General features: G+C 41.8%; 1 protein-coding gene across 5 annotated transcripts in view; it reads right to left on the reverse strand.

Moving 5' to 3' along the window:
- Positions 1 to 23698, reverse strand: part of whd (carnitine O-palmitoyltransferase whd) — a 195008-nt gene that overhangs the window by 153151 nt on the left and 18159 nt on the right. For all 5 annotated transcript variants that reach the window (XM_067089946.1, XM_067089942.1, XM_067089932.1 and 2 more), the window contains exon 2: positions 14645 to 14810. In XM_067089946.1, coding sequence (XP_066946047.1) covers positions 14645 to 14785 — 141 coding nt within the window. In that variant the 5' untranslated portion in view covers positions 14786 to 14810. The remainder of the gene's footprint in view (positions 1 to 14644; positions 14811 to 23698) is intronic.

Consider the following 23698-nt stretch of genomic DNA (forward strand, 5'->3'; position numbering starts at 1 on the left):
AAGCAAAATCATGAAAAATTTTACATTTTCATTTAGTCCAGACATGGACACAAACACCACTGGCAATAATTTAACAACAGCTATTCATCACTCTAGTGCAAGTGAGCTAGAAGTATCACTCATAAAATGTCTTTCAAACAATGCTCCTCTCCAACCTAAACGTTCAGGTTATCTACTATTTTCTCAATGTACAGCTGGCTGCAGAGGCCTTCAAGAAATACGAAGTTTTCATAATAAAACTAATGTTGTAATACTTACCTGAACACCTGAATTAGCCCTTAATCCCACTAGCCCGAACAACTCTCAACTACCCATCCCACTATAGTGGGAATTTTAACAGCCAGCGTTACCAACGCTGCAGGTAAAATCTTGTCACTTGAGCTACCATAACAAACGGTTGGCAACGCTGACAGGTGTGCACTGACACGCCCCATTTACGTCAATTGCTTTATTCAAGGTCGAAATTGATGTGGGGAAGGAGGGTGGGAATCATTCAGGTGTTCAGGTAAGTATTACAATATTAGTTTTATTATGAAAACTTCATGTTGCAATACACTCCCTGAACACCTGAATTAGCCCGATTAACAACATTTAGAGGAGGGATCAATTCTATTGCACGGCCCTTTGACAACCGCAGAGATGGTAGCTCACCAATCTGCACTGCATAAGATATCCATTTAGCCAAACACTCACCATATCAATCAATGGTTTCAGTGAAGAGACCTGTTGGAGAGTACTTTGATCGAGTCAGGTCAGTACTCTCGGCTAGGATACCTATCTAGTTAAACACTCACCTTATCAATCGTTGCTTTTGGTGATGAGACATGATGGAAAGTACTTTGATCGCCCGTCAGGTCCGTACTGTCTCAGTCCGTCGACCTCCCATGTGGTTCTTCAGAACCTCTCATGTATGGAGGAGTACGGTGACCTCCCATGTGGCTATTCATAGCCCCTCATGTATGGAGGGAAATGAAGCAGTGTGCCGAGCCCCTGATCCTCCGGATAAGGTCCGACGATCGACGAGCGAAAGAAGTATCGGTGCCGTGCCGACGAAATAGCCTAGCCTACTAGAGTACCCCTTGGACTCTTGTAGGGAAACTATCAAAGACTAAGATACTTAAAACGTACTAAACCTAAGTTCATGTGATTATATTATCACTGTTGCCTGAGAATTCTAAAGACTAAAAGGAATTCTTCTATCTGGTTAACCTAAGAATCTTTTCACTATGCGACTACCGCATCAGCTACATAAACGCCCCTAGAAAATAGAAAATAGACTTCGTCGCTAATGTGGCCTAAGAGAATAACCCTCCGCACTAAGTGAATACCACCTCAGCTAAATGAACGCACCTTAGATAATAGACTTCACCGCTACACGTGCAAAATAGTGCGACATCTCATGATCTCAGAGTCATTGGTGTTGCTACTGTTGTTACTACTACCACTATAAACTGAAGTTTGATGTTCGACGCACGTTCTCACATTCAAACGGTTTGTGGACAATGAAGCCCCGCCCACAAAGTCAGGCTCGAACAGACTTTTTCAAACCGTTCGACAATGTGTTCGACAACCAAATACCCGATTCACACATCCGAACATCACTCCAAACACAGGTCTGCGAACCGTGTTCGATGAACCGTTTGACCGTGTATACCCCCCCTTAAGAGAATAACCCTCAGAACCTCAGCGTTAATACCCCCTCAGCTAAATGAACGCACCCTACATAATACACTTCGCCGCTAAACGCTGTGAGGCGAATCGAACATCACTAAGTAAAATGAGTAAACACTGAGACGGACTTTCAAGTAGCTGCTTCCAGAATAGATGGCAGTAAATAATTCCTGGGAAAAGGAAGATGAATTGGACATACTCCGAATACTGTGCGGTCGGGAAAATACAGAGCTGAAGTCGACGAAGAATAACCCTGAGAAGCCCTCCGATGTAACTAATCACATCCTCTGACGTGGACGGGAAGGATTCAAGGAGAGACAAGTGTGTGCAGAAGCGGAAGGAGTTTCGCAACCCTTGATAAACAGACTTTAATGCTCCCCCCAGACATAAAGGTATCTCCGCTGGATCACCAGTAATGAACACTTGCAGATAAAGAACAAACGAACGAGGCAGAGTTTTAACCTCCGACTCTGTCGTCGCCGCAAATTTCGGAAGACAGACAAATATGTATCATTCTCGCACAGGAACCCAACCTCGAAACTGCCTGAAGCCACCCAACCCTTTAGCTAAAGCTAAAGCCGTAAGAAAAGGCAACTTCTCAGTGTCTTAACGTTATAGTTTCAATAGGTTCAAAGGCAGGGGAAAGCAAGATAAATATTGAAATACTTCCAGTAAGTCCCAATAAGAGCGCCCGAGTCGGCAAAAACAGGACGTTCAATCTTACAATAACTTAATCAACGATTATCTTACTACTTGAAACTTCAGGAATGTGGAAACTAAATATACCGCTAATCGTTGAGCGGTAGTCAGCAATGGCCGAATACGAAAGACTTAATTTTCTGGAGGAATAAAGGAAAATCCGCTATTTTGGCTATGGAAGGTCAAGAGTTGGAATGACCTTCCTTACGACACTAACTTCTATACCATTCTAGCTGAACCTGGTAAGGCTTACGGGTTGACTTAATCTAAAAGAAAACTATTTAGGCACAGTTTTAGGGGGTCCGGACTGTTTAGCGGCTCTCTCTACAGTTGCCTTGCAACTAGGTCCAGCACGCGAGGGTTTGGAAAATAACAGAAAGAATGCGGTCGTCTGAGAAGTAGTAGTTTCGCATTGGTAGGGACAACGGAACTTCCATAGGGAGCTCTAGGAGTTCCGGAAACCAAGCGTGTTAAGGCGAGCTATTAGAGTCCAGGTCATCTTGACACTCTCCCGTAATTTCCTATTACTTGACTAATGAGACCGGTTGGAGGAAAGGCATACACTTGCATGTGATTCCAACTTGTAACGTCACCTTGGTGACTATTGAAATAGGGATACCATTAGAGAAATAATCCAGAAGACGATGGTTTAATCATGTCGCGAATAAGTCGACAGTTGCTGGTCACTTCCGGAGAACCTGACATATTACTTCCAGAGTCAAAAGTCCACTCTCCCCTCTAATACCTGAACGAGAGCGACCTAGCGAATCTGCCCATACTTTGAGACTCCCGATATGAATTGGGGAAGAAGATACACTTTCGTTCTTCGCACCCTCTCAGGACTATGTGCTATAGTATAGTATTGAGTTCTGTGAGCCTGTTCCCCTCCAAGTTCTTCAGATACGACACGGCAATTGCGCTGTCGCTAAACATAGCCACTACTCTGTAGCGCACTAAGACTGAGAACAACTGAGGGCTTCCTTTACAGCATTGATTTTCCCGAAGATTTATTGACTACTCTCGTTCCGAGGCCTGGATGGATGGATGGATGTATGAGTTTTAGGGCAAAAGCCCAGGCACTGGGGCCAAAGAAGCCATTCAGCGCCGTAATGGAAACTAAATAAATTATATTATGAAAAATGAGTTAATGAGTGTATGATGAAGATGGTTCATAGATAAATTACAATATGATAAATGAATGAATTAATGAAGAAAATGCTTAATAAATAAATATATATATATATCTATGATGTGATTAATAAAATATAATTAAATTTTATTAAAAATGTTTATAGACTTTAAAAGGGGATGAGAGCAGAAATATCTGCTTCATCTCCCAAAATATCACAGAGGATTTACCTCTAAAATATCTCTCTCTTTGGTTAAAATATCTGGGGCAAGCAACCAGAATGTGCTCCACTGTTAGCATCTCACCACATAAGCAGCACACTCTGGGAGGCTGCCCCTTCTAAAATAAACTGATGGGTCAAATAAGTGTGCCCAATCCTCATTCTGCTTAAAACTATTTCTGTTCGTCTATCCGACTGGAAAGACGAAAGCCCATAACAATATACTATTTCTGATTTTTCTATACTTTCTATTATTGGCAAGAGAAGAAGTCCATCTTTCTTGCCATTTTGTTTAAAATATAAGATCTAAAAGGACCTTTTAGGTCTGTATGAGGCACTTTACTAAAGGCTGTTTCTGAATAGACACTAGCACCTTTCGCTTCCCTATCTGCCATCTCATTTCCACAAATCCCCACATGAGAAGGGACCCAACAGAAAGAGACAGATTTACCCAGATAATACAAATGGAAGAGCGATTCCTGAACTTTTTGAACTAATGGATGGAAGCTATTGAATTTTTTTATTGCTTCTAAAGTGCTTTTAGAGTCCGAGTAGTGAAGAAATTAGTGTCGCTACTTTCAAAAACTATATCCAGGGCAGAGACTATGGCTGTTAGTTCTGCTGTGAATATGGATGCAAAGTCAGGTAGTTTAGCTGTATATGCTGTATCACCAAGGATAACTGCACAGCCAACACCACTATCCGACTTTGATCCATCAGTATAGATTTTTGTCACATTAGTATGGGCAGTATCGTGCTCCAAGAACTTTCCCTAATCTCTTCCTCAGGACAGTCTTTTTTGTTATATGCTTTTTTGCACACGGATGCTGCTGGGATAAGCCATGGAGGATACACAGGATGTTTCACTTCCATGACTTTCTGGGATTTAAGATGACTATCCCTAACATCTTCATTTAGTCTAATTTGGAATGGTCTAGAGGCTCTTGTACCAGAAAAGACCCGTGAGTCTGCTTCCCTCAGCACTTGGAAGGAGGGATTTTTGGGAGCACTTTTAATTCTAGCCATGTATCTTAATCCTAGTTCTTGCCTCCTTAGATCAAGGGAAGTTGGTCTGTATCAACATATATGCTTTCAACAGGCGAAGTTCTAAAAGCTCCTGAGCATATTCTCAGCCCCATATTGTGTACAACGTCCAGTTCCTTCAGCTTGGTTTTACAAGCTGGGAATAAATCTGACAGCCATAGTCTAGCTTGGATCGACATTGTAGAGTCATACAGTCTCAGCAGGGATTTTTTATCAGCTCCCCAACTAAATCCAGAGACAACCTTTAAAATATTGAGAGATTGTTTAACATTAGTCTTTAAGGCATTTATGTGGCTGGCCCATGTCAATTTCTGGTCAATGGTCATTCCCAAAAATTTTACTTCCTTTTCATAAGGAATGATAGATCCTTTTAAACTAAGGGTGGGAACCTCTTCCACACGCTGGCACCTAGTAAATCTTACAGAAACTGTTTTCAAGGAAGAGAATTTAAAACCATTCTCATCAGCCCACTTTGTAATAGCATTAACAGACCTTTGCAAATGTTTACATACTGACGAGGCATCATATCCTGTGCAGTATATTGCAAGGTCATCAACAAAAGCGAGCATTTAACAGGTGATGATATTTGTTGCACAATACTGTTTATTGCAACTGAAAAAGTGTCACACTTAACACACTTCCTTGTGGAACACCCTCCTCCTGCACAAAAGGTTGGGAGAGTGTGTTGTCCACTCTAACCTTAAAAATCTCTCTGTTAAAAAGGAATATATGAATTTAATCATTCTTCCACATATGCCCATTTTGTGCAATTGTTTTAAGATGCCAATTCTCCAAGTAGTGTCATATGCTTTCTCTAGGTCGAAAAATACCCGATAGTCTGACATCGTTTGGCAAATCCTTGCTGGATTTGATTGGTCAGCCTCAGCAAAGGATCAAGGGTGGAACGATTTTTCCTGAAACCAAATTGAAATGGAGTTATTAGTCCTTTAGTTTCCAGGTGCCAAACTAATCTGGTGTTTATCATTTTCTCCATCAGCTTACAAACACAGCTGGTAAGAGCTATTGGTCTATAGCTGGTGGCTTGGGAGCGTCTTTATTAGGCTTTTTATGGGGACAATTATGGATATTTTCCAGTCCTTGGGTAAAATTCCAGTTTCCCATATTTTGTTTATAATCTTGAGTAGATACTTTTTGGCATCATCTGGGAGGTGTTTAAGCATTTCATATAAAATTGAATCACCCCGGGAGCTGTTGATTCAGTTGAAGAGAGTGCTTCCCAAATTCTCTTAAGGAAAATTTGTGGTTGTATGGTTCAGATTTTCCCGAATCAAATTTCAGAGTCATTTCAGCCTTCGAATTCTCTGAAATTCTAGAGAATAATTATCAGGGCTGGAAACTTGAGAAAAGTGTTTTCCCAGCTCACTGGCAACTTCAGTGGGCTCTGTGATCAGAGTGTTATTGACTTTTAATGAGGGTAATGGTGACGCAACAAATTTTCCACTCAGTTTCCTAAGCCACACCACTCTCAATGGAGTTTTGGAATTGATTCCATTGATATAATAAAGCCAACTCTCTCTTTTGGCTTTCTTATAAAACGCACTTGGCTAAGCAGCGATTATAGATTAATTTAGACTGAGGGGAGCCACTAGTTTTGTATCGTCGGTAGCATTTCCTAGTGACTTTCCTCAGAGTACCACATGTCTTATTCCACCAGGGAACTGCAGGTCTGCACAGGTTTACCTTTTGTCTTAGAGATCGAGCCCTCGGCACTCTTCAGAGTGGATTCAATGAAGTAGTCATAGGCATCCAGGTGAGAATGAAATGACTCAAATTCCTTATCTAGATTGACTCCTTGACTGAACTTGTCCCAGTCAGCATCCTCTACCTTCCACTTAGGTAATGTTTCAGATGGGGCATTTACAGCATATTTCAGATGGATCGGGTAATGATCACTGCCATTCAAATCTTCATTAACAGACCAGTTAAAGTCAAGGTGGATATTTGTTGAAGAAATACTAAGGTCCAGTGCAGAAAGATGATTATGATGAATATTGTGGAAGGTCATTGACCCATTATTATATAGTGCAACATCATTCGTATCAATAAGGTCCTCAATTATTTTCCTTTGCCGTCTAAACACTGACTTCCCCAAAGGGGTTGTGGGCATTAAAATCTCCTAATACGAAAAGGAGCGGGAAGTTGGTTAATCAAGGACTGAATATCTCCAATGTTAAAAGAAAGGTCTGGTGGGAGGTATAGTGAGCAGACCGTGATCCTCTTGTCTAAGATGGCAGACACTGCAAGTTTGAGAGTTGTATTTAGTTGTATTGTGGAGTGCTGCAAAGACTTATTGATAATAATTGCAGCACCTCCATGAGCACGATCACCAACTGGGGAGTAGAATTAAACATGGCATAATCAAGTCCAGGGTTGTAAGGAGAGTTTCCTATCATTGTTTCTTGCAGGCATACGATCCCTGGGCTGAATTCATTCATTAAAACTTTAAGATCTTCAGAACGGGCTCTGAGACCTTTGCAGTTCCACTGGAGGATGTCGTAAGTGAATGTAAAAAAGTTAAAATACTACTTCCCACTCACTGGAGGAAGTGCCGATCCTAGGTTGGAGAGGAAAGTTCTCCTTTATCAGAGGTGGTTTTTTTGATCCCTTTTCGTCCTTGTTAAAGGTCGGGTTTTTGGCTTACCATCAGATTTTGTGTTATGCCTTTGATGGTCAGGGTGTTCACTGGTCTTCTGAATATTGTTGTTGCTGTTGCTTTGAGTCTTAATTCGGCATGACTGGTAAGCACTCACCTGGCTTTGGGCTTTATATACATTTGGACTCACCTTTCTGGGTGGGAGATCTCTTCCAGCGCACTGAACCCATTTGATGTTTTTATTATAAAACCCTCATCACTGGGGATGTGTTCCTTGTGCGCTTTCTTGTGGAAATCAGCTGCTACCTTATCCCTGTTGTTAGTGGTAGTAAGACCGAAAGGGTTAGAGTTTGCTCTCCTTATTTGGGGCTGTTCCTTCGATTCTTTCTTGGTGGGAATGTTCGCATATGTTTGCAAGCTTTGTTTGGGTGCTGAATCTCCTGCCTTTACTTTTGTTTCCACTTTGTGGTGTAGATTGTCCATGCTTTTTGAAGTGCAGTGTTTGGTACTAGGCTTCAAAGTACTTCGTGATTCAGGGTTCTGATTATTGTTTTTATCGATGTAGAAGCAGGTTTCCAGAGCCTACTAGTAGATGTTATTGGAGGCTTTGCTTTATTAGATTCTTCATCAACCTTATGACAGAAGCATAAGTGGAGTTGGCACTTCTATTCGCTGCCATTACCACCCGCTTTGCTGCACTAAGGCTGATGTGTTCGTTGTCTGCCACTGCCAGCACTTCTTCTTCGAACCTGTGCCTGGGGCAGGGTCCTAGAATTTGGAGTGTGGTCGCCTTCGCACTGAAAACAGTACCGGGCTGCTTCACACTCCCAGGGTTGTCGTGCTCTACAGAGCATACAGAACATCTTTTTTTATTAATACATGAGATTTGAATATGGCCGTATTAAGTAACATTTCTGGCATTGTTTGGCTTTTCGTTTGTATTTTTTACCTGCATCCTTTCCACGACGATGAGGGTGTCAGGTAAATAACTAGAGGAGAAGGTTAGTAGGATGGCTGCATCGCCTCCCAGTTTTTAACTTGGTATATGCAAGGGGGCATCGTTTGAGAATTTCCTCCTCATTAAAGGCATGAAGATCTCTAGAGTATACCACCCCTCTTAAAGTGTTAAAGAATTTATGGGACGCAATATGTTCAATGTTCCGAGGCCTGGATTCCTCCAAGGTTGATTCCCAACCTTGATCTGAGGCATCTGTGTACAGATGAACGTCAGGAAGAGGGGAGTCGATAGACCTTTCCCATCAGATGCATTTCTGACTACCACAAACGATCCAACAGGCAAGAATCGCTCCCGACTATAACAGCGTTCTCGTTGTGGAAGTCCCAGCGATTCCTGAGACATACCTGAAGAGAGATTTGACGGACACGAGACCCTGGAATTTAGAGAGAGAGAGAGAGAGACCCTGAGAGAGGAGAGAGAGAGAGAGAGAAAGAGCCTAAAGCCCTGTACACACTTGGAAACATTGTTTGGAAACAATGTTTGGTGTGATTTCCAAACAGCTTGGAAACGGTTTCAAACAAAACAGTTTCCAAACAGTTTGGAAACTGTTTCCAAACTGTATGCAAACAATGTTTCCAAACTGCTTACAAACTGTTTCCAAACAGTTTGGAAACTGTTTCCAAACTGTTTGCAAACCATTTCCAAACACCATTTCACGAATTACTGTTTCCCATCCAGAATGAGAAACACTGCGTGTATGTGTGTGTGTATGTGTGGGGCCGAGGTGACGATGAATTAGTACCTACTCGAGACTTGCAGTGATAACACCATGTGGTCTGCCGAGAAAACTCTAGAACTAATTGAATTGCTGCATTCATCCCCAACATTGTGGGATGTAACAAATGTGGATTACAAAAATAGAATTAAAAAGATGGATGCCTTGACGGGGATAGCTGATAAACTTTCTATAATAAGTGTAGATTAATAAAATAATTTTCAACTTGGACATGGGGTACTTTGGGGAGGGTGCGGCTCAGTTCACCCCACAAACTTCATATACAGGACAAAGGTATTCAGGGTTTCCTGTGCCAACATCGCAAGGCATCCCACAGTACTTTACCACCCCAAGTGGTGCCTCTACTCCAAGTTGCTCTCCTTCCCCAAACTCATGTAGTAATTATTGTGATTAAAATATGATTCCTACATAAATATGTTTTTCTAGTAAACACACCTTTCATATTGTTCTTAAATGCCATAAGGTAAAAGAGAGAGAGAGAGAGAGAGAGAGAGAGAGAGAGAGAGAGAGAGAGAGAGAGAGAGAGAGAGAGAGAAGACATTTTAAAACAGTGAATACTTCTGGTTTTCTACCTTAACATACCCTTTCAGTGCTGAGATCAAAGCTTCACAGACCTCAGGAACCACAGCTGAGATGGTCTGCTTTGATATCCTGAAGGTGTACATGAGGCTTGTAAAGGAATCTCCACTTGCAAGATACCTCAGTGTAATAGCCAGTCTCATGTCGGGTGTAATAGCCTTTCTGTATTTTGTATCCTTTCGAGATATACTGGGAGCCACCATCCGTAAAAGTAGTTCAAAGTCACTTGAGCACATCCGAACAAAATTGGTGAAACCTCCACCATCTAATTTCAGTTCCTCCAAAAGCAAATCACCATAGGGTCCTTTTTCTAAAAATTTCCTCACCCATATCTTTCTCTTTTTCTTGACCTCCCTTGACTTTATCAAAAGTGCCAAGTAAAATGCAGACGCTGCTGCAGCAACCTCTACACTCATCACAGGCATGACGACAACTGAGGTGTGGACAGGAAACATTGTTTGGAAGCAGTTTACAAATAATTTGCAAACTGTTTCCAAAACGGAAAGTTTCCAAACTGTTTGGAATCAAGTTTTCGGAAACAGTTTCCAAACTGTTTGGAAATCGTTTCCAAACATTGTTTCCAAACAATGTTTCCAAGTGTGTACAGGGCTTAAGAAGCTTCTCCAAGCTGGTAATGGCCGTTCCTGTTGGACGGGAACCCTTCTATCTGTGAAGGACCGATTGGACTCTCTCTAGGGTTGTGAAAACCCTCAGAGGAAGAGAGAGAATCTGCTTACCTGAATATGTTAAGAATTCCATAGAATTCCCTCGCTCTTAGTAGCTCCTTTGGAGAGGAGGCCAGTTAAACGATCGTCTAGATACTTCAACACTCTGTATCGTCTAGATACTTCAACGCTCTGTATCGTCTAGATACTTCAACGCTCTGTATCGTCTAGATACTTCAACGCTCTGTATCGTCTAGATACTTCAACGCTCTGTATCGTCTAGATACTTCAACGCTCTGTATCGTCTAGATACTTCAACGCTCTGTATCGTCTAGATACTGCAACACACTATATCGTCTCGATACTTCAACACACTGCATCCTTGACGATGCATAATTGCCGACACCGGAGACATGAGTTAGAAGAAACCATGTTCGTCATACTGGCTACATCATCATCCTTGAACAAGAATTAGCTAAGGCTAATGGTGTTCTAAGCAATCCCTCTTATGAATGTCCGGATACTGAGGGGGAAGATGACCAAGATAGAAATTTCGACTTTTCTTGCTCCAAACGTCGTAGACGAAGCCAAAGCTTTCTCCTGGTAAGCCAAACCCCTCGAGATAAATAATTAGGCTGCCAACAGCCAAGGATCCGAAGGGACATAGCCATCACTCTTTAGAACCCGCATTATAATAACTTAACTGCATCCAGAAAGAATGCGCAAGAGCCTCAGTTTGATTGCGCAACACATACCCCCAAGCACCTGCTTCCCTAAGAGAAGTCCCTACGAGCTGAAACGACACCGGAGACTTAAACAGGAATGCCTCAACCGATTTGTTGAGGGGCAACCTGACGCCTGCCGAAGGATTACCTCGAACTGCGTAAGTCGTCCTACTCGGAGAGAGAAGAGAAGAGTGCTGTCTATTAGAAGCAACTACCGATGCCAAGCGAACATCCGCCTCCTCCAAAGCCTGGCTAACCTGATAGAACCAAACCAGCCAACACGAAAAAGCGGCAGAAGCTGGTTTAGTGTCATAAAAACCTCAAAATCAGGAGGTCCAGAGCTCTTGCTTGAGGGTACGATGAAGTAACATACTCAAACCTCTGTCCGTAATCGTACTGCTGGCAAGAGGACATTCTAAATCCGCCAGAATCTCCTGCACCTACGGATAAGAATCCTGTTCCGCAATGTCCGAACAGTCTAAGACCGACAAAGGAGGAGGCACTGGACGAAGCCCCGGACAACGATGAAGAGTCCGCAATCGGACCAGCCTAACCAGAATGCTGCGCACCTGCACCTAATCGGGTACCCGGAGCTGAATCTGTATTGTTGGATCCGCCGGGAAGAGAAGGCTAAACCGATAAAAAACCCGGAGTCGATTCCCCATTATTACCAAGGGGAAGACGAGTGAGAGTAGCCAAACCAACATTGTTAAATCTTGGGGGAGGATGCGCAAACGAAACCGCTGTAGAGGGACGGAAGAAGATGAAGGAGAGAGAATGAAAGAGGTAGAAGCTAGCCTGAGTTACCGCCGCGGAAAATGCAGGCGATGAAAGCCGCGGACCGCTCGAACAAAGTACCACATGCTCTGTCAAAGCAAACCCGAACTGGAATCGACGGGAAGACCCTGTGAAATACCTGATGCTATCGGGACAGCCGCATGAAGCGGAAGCAAGGGGTTGCGCATACCCGAAGGGATGGAACAAGAGACCCCTGCGGCCAAAATTTGCCGAAAACAGGGTTTTCGCCTGTCCGGAAGCTCCTCCTACCGGAGAAGACTGTACTAAGGAAGGAAAAGGCGGGAGGCATAGGAATAGCAGACGCATAAAAAAAGTTACCTGTGAGGAAAACCAAAATCGAAGGAAGAGGGAAAACGGAAGATGCGGAAGCCGCAGAAAGACCGGAGCAGAAGAAGAAAGGGCCGAAGAGGAGACTGAAAAGGGGGTAACAGAGAATGTGGGAGCAGGAGATGAAGCGACAGATAATGAAGAAGAAAACTTAGAACAAAAAAGAAAGAAGGTACACCGAATCTGGCCTCCCTAAATAATCCTGAAAACATATCCGACATGAATTCTGGACACTACTGTGTCACATACTCTCTAATGTTAGAGAAAACATTCGAGAAAAAATATAACCTCTCGCCAAAGGTCTATACCCGTCGAAAAAAAACCCGCCATCCGTCTTATAACCCGCCACAGCCAATTGCAGGTCAGGCAAATTACTTTAGAAGCCGAAAGGACACACCATAATCCGCCTTACTAGATGGAGGAGTAGAAAATACAGGGAAGGGGGAAACTACAGTAGGAGATTTAGAAAACAGTAGGAAGTGAGTTAGAAGTGAAAGCAGAAGGATTCTGCCCCACGTAACTGAAACATTGACTTGAGACTGAGCCAGATCGAAAGAAGAGATGGAGAAACTCTTGTCAGAGCACAACAAAAACCACTCGAACCCGAAACCAGAACCCGTTCAGGAGAACGACACTGCACCGTTAAAACCTTCTCCTCACTACCAAACCTATCCTCTTTTATCACACCTAGATCTTGATCCTAACATTATCAACATTACATTTATCAATATTACAGGGGGGGTTGGGGATCCTTCACTGCCTGCTCCGCGCCGAGGGGGCCGGCAGACCCTACCCACTTGGAGGCATGCGGTTCTGCCATTACCCTCAGCACCCGTTAGGGCTGGTTCTGGAACAGGCAGGGGAGCTGAAAAGGAAGAAGAATTAGACATCCTAATACTACTATTATCCCTAACTGAGAAATGTTGAAGAAGACTAGCTATTGAATTTTCCTTACTAACTGCAATCCTATCCTCTATCTGTTTGACTACCATTGAACTCGCTAAATCCATCAACTGATCTGTAGCAGAAGTCTGAGACACTGAGGCAACGAGAATCTGACCGACGTCTGCCGCCGTTACGAGCCAAAGACTTGCGATGATGAATGTAATCATCCCTCTCTTGTGCCTTCCAATGGGAACACTCATCGCAATGAGTCTGACATCACAATTAACCTTCCTACATACCTGACGGAATGTCTATCGTGTCTCAAGGTACTCATCCGTCTGCAGGAAGAAGAAGCGATGAGCGCCAGAGTCCACTGTCGTAGACAGTCGAGGCCGACGTTGAAGCCGATGGCACGGTAGTAGAAGGTGAAAAGTCCGTGACGCACAATAGAGACCGGAACCAGCGAGTCCAAATTTAAAAGACGTTCCACATCGATGATATCCAGAAAATCCAGGAGAAAAACCGTTAAATCCAATCCAGGTCTTCACCACAAGTCCAAAATACAAAGAGAAGTCGGGCAATAGGATTAAAACCTCGCACTGCAGAAGGAAACAACCTTCCAGCAGCGCGAACAAAAAGCAATTGACGTAAATGGGGCGTGTCGGCGCACACCTGTGTCAGCGTTGCCAACCGTTTGTTATGGTAGCTCAAGTGACAAGGTTTTACCTGCAGCGTTGGTAACACTGGCTGTTAAAATTCCCACTATAGTGGGATGGGTAGTTGAGAGTTGTTCGGGCTAGTGGGATTAAGGGCTAATTCAGGTGTTCAGGGAGTGTATTGCAATACTATTATTACAATGATGGTTCCACTGATAGAAGCTTTTAAGACACATGCCTCTTTATACTGATCAGTACATCGATTCTCAACCAATTTTTATCTTCAAATAAAAACTGTCATCATATCATCTTTTTGTAAGATATACATTCAAATAAAAGTAGATCTTTAAAGCAAAAGCTGGATGACTCAAGTAAGCATTAAGAGCAAACCCATATGACCCTCAGAAGGTAAATTACCCTATCTTTTTACTATAATTTAATAAGAGAATGGACATACCTGTACTGCAGTAGATCCAAATACACAAAATTTCAAGTTGGTCCCCCACACATAATATACACAGTTTAGTTGTCAAACAAAATTTTGAATTTTCTATAATTTATAGAAGGCAAAACTTACTGTACTCATGAGTAGAACACAGCTTAAAATACTTGTACTAAATATAGCAATATACATTCTTTTTTGCATTCACTTGGCCTGTAGTTATAGATGCACAGTTCTGTAGTAACGTGAATACACTAGGTTAATGAAGCACTTTGAATACCATACTTTGGTTTACATTCCTCAAGACACAAGAATGTATACTAAAGGAAATGAGAAATTCAGTGTACAGATTTGAAAAATCAGTATTGAAAAATAAGTTTAACTAGAGAGACTACATAACTGCTAAAACAATATAACATGGATTAATTTTACTTACAACAATGCGCTGAATACCTCTTCGCCAGTAACGGATACCTGAATGCCATATAACATGCAGCACCTCAGTATCATAGTTAACATGGACACCTTCATGAGAAATTGAAAATGAGAATGCCACAGCAGAGTGTGCCTCCGCCATTGTTGCACTTTATCCCTTCTGAAACCTGAGAAAGGAAGGAAAAATATGTAAAGTTAAGAAAATGTGGAAAACTTTTAGAACAATTGTAATAAACAAAACATTCTCATGGTCTGAGGCCTAAAATGAGGAGAACAGCTGATTACTGGATAAATTCCTTCTTATAAAAGATTTAAGACTGAGTCGCTTTTAGTTGGAATGGGTGTCTTTCAGGGGTAAGTAATTCCAGACTAATGCTTCATTTACAGGTAACTGAAATACTTATATAGCTCAAGGATTTTACTGGTAGATGGTAAGGTTAGCAGGATTGTTGTTAAGGTAGGGTTCACAAAAGAAGACACACTCCAGTATTCTTATTGTTTTCATCATTAAAGGCCATCTTTGGCAATAAAATCAAGAATTTGCATAAAACTGAATGAATCTGAAACCATCAAAAATATATTGAAAATCAAGATAGACTAGTTGTTTTGCAGAAAAACAGATTCTGAAATAAATCTACAAATGCCACTTACATAATATACAACATCCTCCCAAGAATCCTAAAATATATAGTAAGGATGTACGTCATCACAAGCCTCTGAGAGGTACTGACTTGTAAGACCCCCTTGACTAGGACACTCGGTAAAAGCTCAAAATCATGGGGATCAATCAATCAGCATAAAATGGCTGGAAATCACCAGCCATTTAGTATTTCTAAATACCACAGCAAGTACAACCAATTAGCAATCAATCCAATGCCATCTTCCACTGACTGAGCATACTTCCATACCTGTAGTCGCCAGCACTTTAGCACTAATCATCTTTATTTGGGCTTGCATAGTCCTATCATTTATAATGTACATTACAAACTTGCCTCCTGATATCAGATTCAAACTCATTCCACAAAAGTGGATATATATTTCCTTGAAAAATTTACTCTTGTTGATAACTTTTCTGACTCACTTCCGAGCACACTCACATGTGCTGGATCACAATAAAACAGTTTATAATAAAAGTAAATTTAATTTTTTCAAATACTAGCCCAAATTCATGGTCATCGAATTCCCTTGAAACTTTTGTTTTGTAATGAGTACGTAGTCTTAGAGGTCAGCAACAAGAAAAATGTTTAAGTTTTGAATATAACTTGCATTTTCATTTATGAATAAACCTCAAATCTTTTATATGGATTACTTTTGATGAAAGCTGGTTTAGTCATTGAAAGTTTGGTAACAAGGTAGTTGCAGATGAATGAGGGGGGGGGAACCACCCACTCACTCAAGTGTCATTATCACTTTATGAAAATTTAGAGAACTATGGTTTACCATATGGGCCAGCAAGACTAGTGCAATGACCTTGTAAAAATGCCTCTCCAGCTCAACCTCCATGGATTAAACACGCAAGGGACTTTGAGGTCCAGTTGAATCCATGACAGGTCAAGCTGGATCCTCTGCCCAAGCATGAGGAAACACAGTAGCCTGACCTTATCCCCCCACCCTCACCTCTGGGGATTGAAATAAGTGTTCGGATCATAAACTTCTTGGTGTTAGAACAAAGTTGCAGCAACCTCCCTTATCTTGCCTTAAAACCTGGTGCTCACCTCTCTTCTTGGCCAATAAATGTCCTCTGTGGCATTTTGTCTATACAACAAGTGGTTTCATCAGAACTGAATACTTAAGTAAATTTTCTTACTTCATGTACACTTCTTGTTAAGCATCCAGAAGCTGCTTCTCCATTAAGCAATAAATTTCAAAGTCCAAACCACCTCCTGAAATTACAGCCTTTGCTGGATTCAGTCTGCAGAGCTAGACCCTTCACCTTCTACTACTTTTATGGATTAGTACAAGGATAGGAATCCATCTCAAATGTTATTTGAGTCTCTAGGGATGCATTTTTTAAAGCAATCTTGCACTAACAGAAAAGTAGCCATTTCTAATCAAAAGAAACATTTTGCATAATGTAGTATTTCTGAACCTGTTGTTGTAGCTGCAGTAACAGCTGTAAGGACTGATATTTCCTTCTTAGTATGTGCCTAACAGTGGACTTAATGTCATAATGGCAGGCAACTGCAGCAAATGAATCTAAGGCCATAAAAAATCTAGCAATTCAATCGCTCCTTGAGGTCTTTTCTTTGCCTTCCTGGAATCACTTTAGCAGCACTAGAAGCTTAATGTTTTTGGGTTACAACTGAATTAAAAGATTTTACAGTTGCATCATGCTTAAAGATATAAGAACAGTAAACTCTAGTACTGATTGACTATGCCCACTAAACTGTTTTTAGTGTTCTTTACACTTCTAGCTTACGTGAGTCATCTACAAGTTTACGTGAATGGCAACAAAGCTTAAAAAAAAAAAAAAAAAAAAAAAAAAAAAGACATTTTCATAATACAATAAAGTTTTATATATACTTCCCAAGTAATTATAGCTATCAATTTCTAGTAACTGGCAGCTAAAATCTGAAAAACTGTGGGAGCAATTCTATTGTTTTGTTTTTGGTGTAAGTAACTGGTCCCGCCCACTTTCAGGGAAGGAGAGGAACAACACAGAAGAGAGGCTCAATTTGTTTATGCTGTAATGCCCATTTGAGGGGAGGAGGGGGGTTCCCACTCTGTAATTACTTGTTACGTATATATATATATATATATAAGTTTATTATAAAAATGTCATTTTTATATAAGTAACTTACCAGTAATTACATAGCTGATTCCCACATCGATTGGAGGTAGGCTCATGGACTTATCCTACTGCCAAGCATTAATAAATGTAATGAGTTGAGAATAGAAAAGGTTGCTAGCATCATTAAGATGCCTGTTGTTTCCTTAACTGGTGACAGAGCTGCTGCAGGAAGATACTACCTCTCATGGCACTCATCTTACCCCGTAGAGGTGTGGCAGTATAGCCAAGTGTCACCTGCTACGTAAGTGGGGACCTCTTAGCGAAAGACTTTTCCGAATGTTAGCAAAGTAAAAAATGGTACCCCTGCCCTGGGCACAGTACTGACACACAATAACCAGATAACTCGGTTACCTACACCAGAAAATTTAAAAACACCACCACCCAACCATAAAAAACCTGGTGGGCCTCCCAGTACACAGTACCCCAAGACATCCCTAAGACTTGACACCAGTTTCCAAGGCGTAGAATAAGGACAGAAGGAATGCTTCCTATACTTCCTTCCCCAACACCTTGCCAGCCACCAAAAAAGAACCCAAGGTACTGCAATTGTTAAAAACTGTTTCAACATCATGTAAATAGTGCAATGAAAATACTGACTTACATTTTCAATATGTGGATTGGAGAATGGAAGAAAGAGAGATTATACTTGAATGCTAAAGATGTCGCCACAGCCCCAATCTCATGAGCTCCTACTTTCAAAATGGGTAGAAGCTCTTCTCCTACTTGGGCATGTGTCTCCCGAATGAAATCTCTTTTAGGATGAGATGGTATTCTTCAAAAGAGGTCGCGAGGGGTTCTTCACTGAACATCTTAAGTTAATGGAAGGACCTCTTATACTGTCAGTCTGATGGAGGTAAAATCTGAGTGCCCTTACTGAACAAAGGAATCTCTCCTCGTCTTCAGAACCCACTACTTGTACTAGGTTCTTAATGCTACAAGAACGAGGCCAAGGTTTCGCTGGATTCTCGTTCTTTGCGAGAAAACCAAGGGTGTAAGAACATATCACATCTCCATCAGAGAAACCGATCCTTTTATCGAGTCTGAATCTCGCTCACTCTCTTGGCTGTAGCTATGGCTACTAGGAAGAGGGTCTTCTTAGATAAATCCCTTAAGGAAGCAGAGCCAAGAAGTTCAAAAGGTGGACCAGAAAGCCATTTAAGAACCACATCCAGGTTCCACGACACTTGTTCAACATCCTTCTGTTTCAAAGTATCAAACGATTTAATAAGATCAGATAAGTCTTGATTTGAAGAAAGATCCATGCCCCTGTCTGAATACCGAGTGCAACATGGCTCTGTAGCCCTTAATGTAGAAGAGGATAAACCCCTAGAAGTTCTCAAAAACGAAAAAAAAAAAAAAAATCAGCAATCTCTGTTACAGATGTTGTAGAGGAAAAAATGTGATTTCTTTTGCACCATGTGTGGAAAATAGCCCACTTATTTTGGTAGACACTGGACAATGACTGTTGTCTACATTTTAAGATAGCTTCTGAAGCTGCTCTCAAAAGCCTTTAGCTCTGAAGAGCTTCTTGACAGTTTGAATCCCGTCAGGGCTAACACAGAAACCCCTGATGGAATTGCCTGAGATGGGGTCTGAGAAGCTTGTGTTTTTGAGGTAGCAGTCTTGGGAAGTCGGGAAGTAGACTTATCAAGTCAAAGAACCATTCCCTTAGTGGCCAAAATAGGGCTATGATTATCACTGAGGCATTCTTGTGAGACCGTAACTTGTTTATGACTTCCCTTATTATGCCGAAGGGAGGGGAGGCTTACAGACACTTGTCGGACCAGTCTAGAAGCATGGCATCTGTTGCCCATGCTGAGGGATCTGGAACTGGAGAAAAATAAAGCGGAAGACGGTGATTTTTGGAGGTCGCAAATAGGTCTATTGTCAGCCTTCCCCACAATTTCCAAAGGTCTAGGCAGATTAATGGATCCAAAGTACATTCTGTGGGTATCACTTGGTTGCTGAGACTTAGTAGGCCTGCTAAGATGTTCATCTTGCCTGGTACAAAACTTGTTAAAATTCTTGTCTGGTTCCAATGAGCCCAAAGGAGGTCCCTCGCCGCCTTGTAAAGGGAGAAGGATAAGTTCCCCCTTGCTTGCTGATATAGGACAGGGTGGTTGTATTGTTCAAGTGTACTGCAACAATCTTGTCTCGGACTTCCGACACGAAGGCTTGCAATCCCAGACTGATTGCTTTCAGTTCTCTCACATTTATATGCCTGCTTTTCTGTTCTTGTGACCACATTCTGGAGACTTCCTTGTCCCCCAGCAGAGCTCCCCAACCTAAATCGGACACATCTACATAGAATCTCAAGTCGGGGTTCTTGGGAAAAAGGGACTTACCTTCTAGCAACCTGTCTTCGGGTCTCTTCGGGTCTCCACCAAAGCAGGTACTTCTTGATGTCTTGGGTTACCTGAAAAACAAACAAGTCCAGATGTTTCTTTCTGTCCCATTTGGCTCTAAGATAAAACTGAAGTACCCTCATGTGAAGCCTCCCCAGGGATACAAACTGCTCGATGGAGGCCAATGTCCTGAGGAGACCCCATCCAATTGTTGGCAGAACACGTCTGACGGGAAAGAAATTCATCTATCGTCTTAAGACAGGATTCTACCCTCTTGGGAGATGGAAAAGACTGAAAAAGACGAGAATTCAGAGACATTCCCAAATATACTATCTGTTGGGAGGGAACTGGTTGAGAGTTTTGAAGACTGATAAAAAATCCCAACTCCTTTGCTAAAACAAAAGTTTTTTGAATGTCCCCTGTGCAAGCTTCCTCTGTTGGAGAACGGATGAGCCAGTCATCCAAATAAAGAGCAATGTTGACAACCACCAGATGGAGCCAACCTGCTCTATCCCCACTGTTGTTACACTGACCATCAGTCTACAATATTTAAGAGTCATCAGTGTCCAGGGTTCTATCTAACACTTTTGTTACACTGACAATCAGTCTACCATATTTAAGTCATCTGTGCCCAAGGCTATATCTTCATCTGTGCCCAGGGTTTTATCTACACTGTTGTTACACTGACCATCAGTCTACCATATTTAAGAGTCATCTGTACCCAAGGCTCTATCTCCACTGTTGTTACACTGACCATCAGTCTACCAAATTTAAGAGTCATCTGTGCACAGGGTTCCGTACCCACTGTTGTTCCACTGACCATCAGTCTACCATAAGAGTAATGTGCCCAGGGTTCTATCCCCACTGTTTTTACACTGACCATCATTCCTTTTCAGGTAGCAGTATAGTACTCTGACAAGCAATTCATCTGGATCGTTACCAACAGTCATTAAGAGACAGAATTGAGAAGGAATCAAATCTGTCATCATGAAAACAGGGGTTTTGGGTCTTAGCCATGAATTCCAGGACAAATTTGAAGGCTACGGACATCAAACCCCTCCTTATGCTCGACATCATAGGATAGGCCATGGAGTTCACCAACTCGCTTCGAGGAGGCCAGAGCCAGCAGGAAAATGATGTAGATGCTCAAACGGAGCACTGATGAGGCTGCCTGGTACCAAAGTCAGGTCCCAACTGGGTGGTCCAAGCTCTTTTGGAGGACAAGACTGCTCAGTGCTCTTAAGAAACATTCAGATCTCCCATGAAGAAAGATTGGCATCCTCCATTCATAAAACTGCACTCAAGGCAGCTCTGTAGCCCTTGATGGAAGGCACGGAAAGTTGTTTCTCTATGCAGAGAAAAATGAGGAAGTTTGCTACCTGCTGAACATAAGCTCCAGTTGGAGAGAGACCCCACTGACGGCACCAACCACAGTAAACGGCCCACTTGCCTTGGTACATGACTGAGGAAGATCATCTCAGGTAGGCAGACATTTCCGATACAGCTCTGAGAGAAAAGCCTCTCACTCAGAGGAGATACTGGAGTGTCTCCAGCTGTGAAGAGATAAGGACTCTACTGAGTGGTGGAATCTCTGGAAGTGGGGTTGACACAAAAGGCTGTGCCATGGAGGAATCTCTCGTAGCTTCTGACAGCAGGGTGAGGAGATCAGGAACCATTCCGAGTGAGACCACATGGGCGCAACTAGGGTCATTCTGAGGTTCTGAGTGGCCATTACTCTGTTCAGAACTCGATGGATCAGGCAAAATGGAGGGAAGACCTCCAGATTGTCCCAGGAGTGTTGCAGGGCATCTCCAGCCACTGCAAATGGATCTGGAACCACAGAACAGAAGACCTCTAGTTTTCTGTTTAACCCTGTTGCAAACAGGTCTATTGAGGGTCTTCCCTACCGATGTAAGAGCCTGTTTGCAATGTCCTGGTGCAGATACCACTCTGTCCCTATGATCTGACTCCAACAACTCAGACTGTCTGCCACTACAGTACTGTACATTCCTCCTGCCTGGGAGGAGTTTTAAGGTTGGATACCTCATTTTACTATACGATACTGTACACACAAAACAATACAGTCCTTCAGTCTGTCTGTCTATACCAGTCATCTCTTGACATACATAAATATGATGCATACTCAAAAGATGCAAATCATCAACTGTTGCAAAATATTCTTTAAGAGGTGTTTGCAAAATACATAATAGGTGTGTACAGGCAAATAATTTTCCATGGGTTTATTACTATTCACTTACAGTATATGTTGAATTACCAACAACACTCACACCTGGAAGACAACTTCCCCATAACCCAGTGCTCCCCTTCCTCTCTGTTAATCTGATTAAAAAAGTTTATGGTGCTAAGTTTCAGAGAAAGAAGTCTGTTACCTACTTTATTGACATTAACCCTTTAAATATAGTTTACAAAAATTATTAATAACGATGAATATACTGTATTACTGTATCTATTCAATGTTCATGTCATGGCAGCCTACTAAATTAAAAAGGATCAATAGACACCAAATTCATATGGATAAGGAGTTTCCTTTATTTCATGCAATTACTAAACCCCCAACAAATACCCGGACAGGAATCATATCACAAAAAGAAATGGACTTCAAACAAGATCTCCTAAACTGAATAAAAGACAGAGAATATAAACTAGTAACTTGAATCAAAGATAAATGAATGGGGTACTGTAGACACCAAGAAAATTTAATGCTCAATACAAGCACAAAACGATATTTTCTACTGAATACATTAACTTAGACAAGGACTTTCTATCTATATACTTTGACTGAAATTCTAAATTGTAACAGTATTATTCACAGAACTTTTTTTATGATATGAAAATACAGGGATACACTGTTCCCTATGAGCTGGCCATGATCCAACTACCTCACAACTTCATGCCAGGTACTCTTGCACAAGTATGACATCCACAGCATTACCTTCCAAGACTATTGCTTCATAGAAACTGGTGCCAAGATATATATTTAACCAACGTCCATGGTATATCTGTCCGATATCCAATATATTATCAAAAGCACATACTGAGAGAGAGAGAGAGAGAGAGAGAGAGAGAGAGAGAGAGAGAGAGAGAGAGAGAGAGAGAGAGAGAGAGAGAATTTTGCTTACATAATGATTTGCCTTCTAGGGGGCAAGGGGGTAGGGGGAAAGGTGCCCAATAACTATTCCTGGTATAATTAGTGAGCATTTTTAGCAGAAAAACTCCTAGCTAAAAATTTCTAGCATTATGGTATTCATATTTACTCCAAATAATGTTTGATAACCATGTTACATTCCCATAAAAATGATATTTTAATAATAATATACTTACCAAGTAATTACATACCTATAGTTTCTAAAACTGCGGTAGCGCTTTGATGGTTTAGTGTAGGTGACAAGCCCCGCCCACTAAAGGAGTACTGGATATGACTTAGCAGCTGTTTGTGCCCTTATGTCCATGAGAGGGGAGGGAAGGAGGGCTCTGATTATGTAATTACTGTACTTGGTAGGTATATATGAAACCCAATTTTATTATGAAAATATTTTTATATACAGTCAGTAACTTACCAAGTAATTACATAGCTAAATCCCACATTGAATGGAAGTGAGATGCATGGACATATTCTACTCCAAAACATTAAAGCATGGTAATGACTTTGAAATAGAAAATTTGGCCAGCATTGATACAATGCTTGTTGTTTCCTTACCTGGTAAGAGCGCTACTGCAGGTGAACACTGCCTCTGGTTGGTGCTCAAACTAACCTGTAGTGGCCTGGCAGTTGAGCCGTGGGTTACCTCTACATAAGTGGGAGTCTTGCAGCGGAGGATAGGCCTGATTGCTGACAAGACATACATAAATGCCCTTGCCCTGGGCACAGTACCAACACATATAGCTAGACAACACTGTC

Source organism: Macrobrachium rosenbergii, chromosome 4, assembly GCF_040412425.1.
Source record: "Macrobrachium rosenbergii isolate ZJJX-2024 chromosome 4, ASM4041242v1, whole genome shotgun sequence".
Classification (NCBI taxonomy): Eukaryota; Metazoa; Arthropoda; class Malacostraca; order Decapoda; family Palaemonidae; genus Macrobrachium; species Macrobrachium rosenbergii.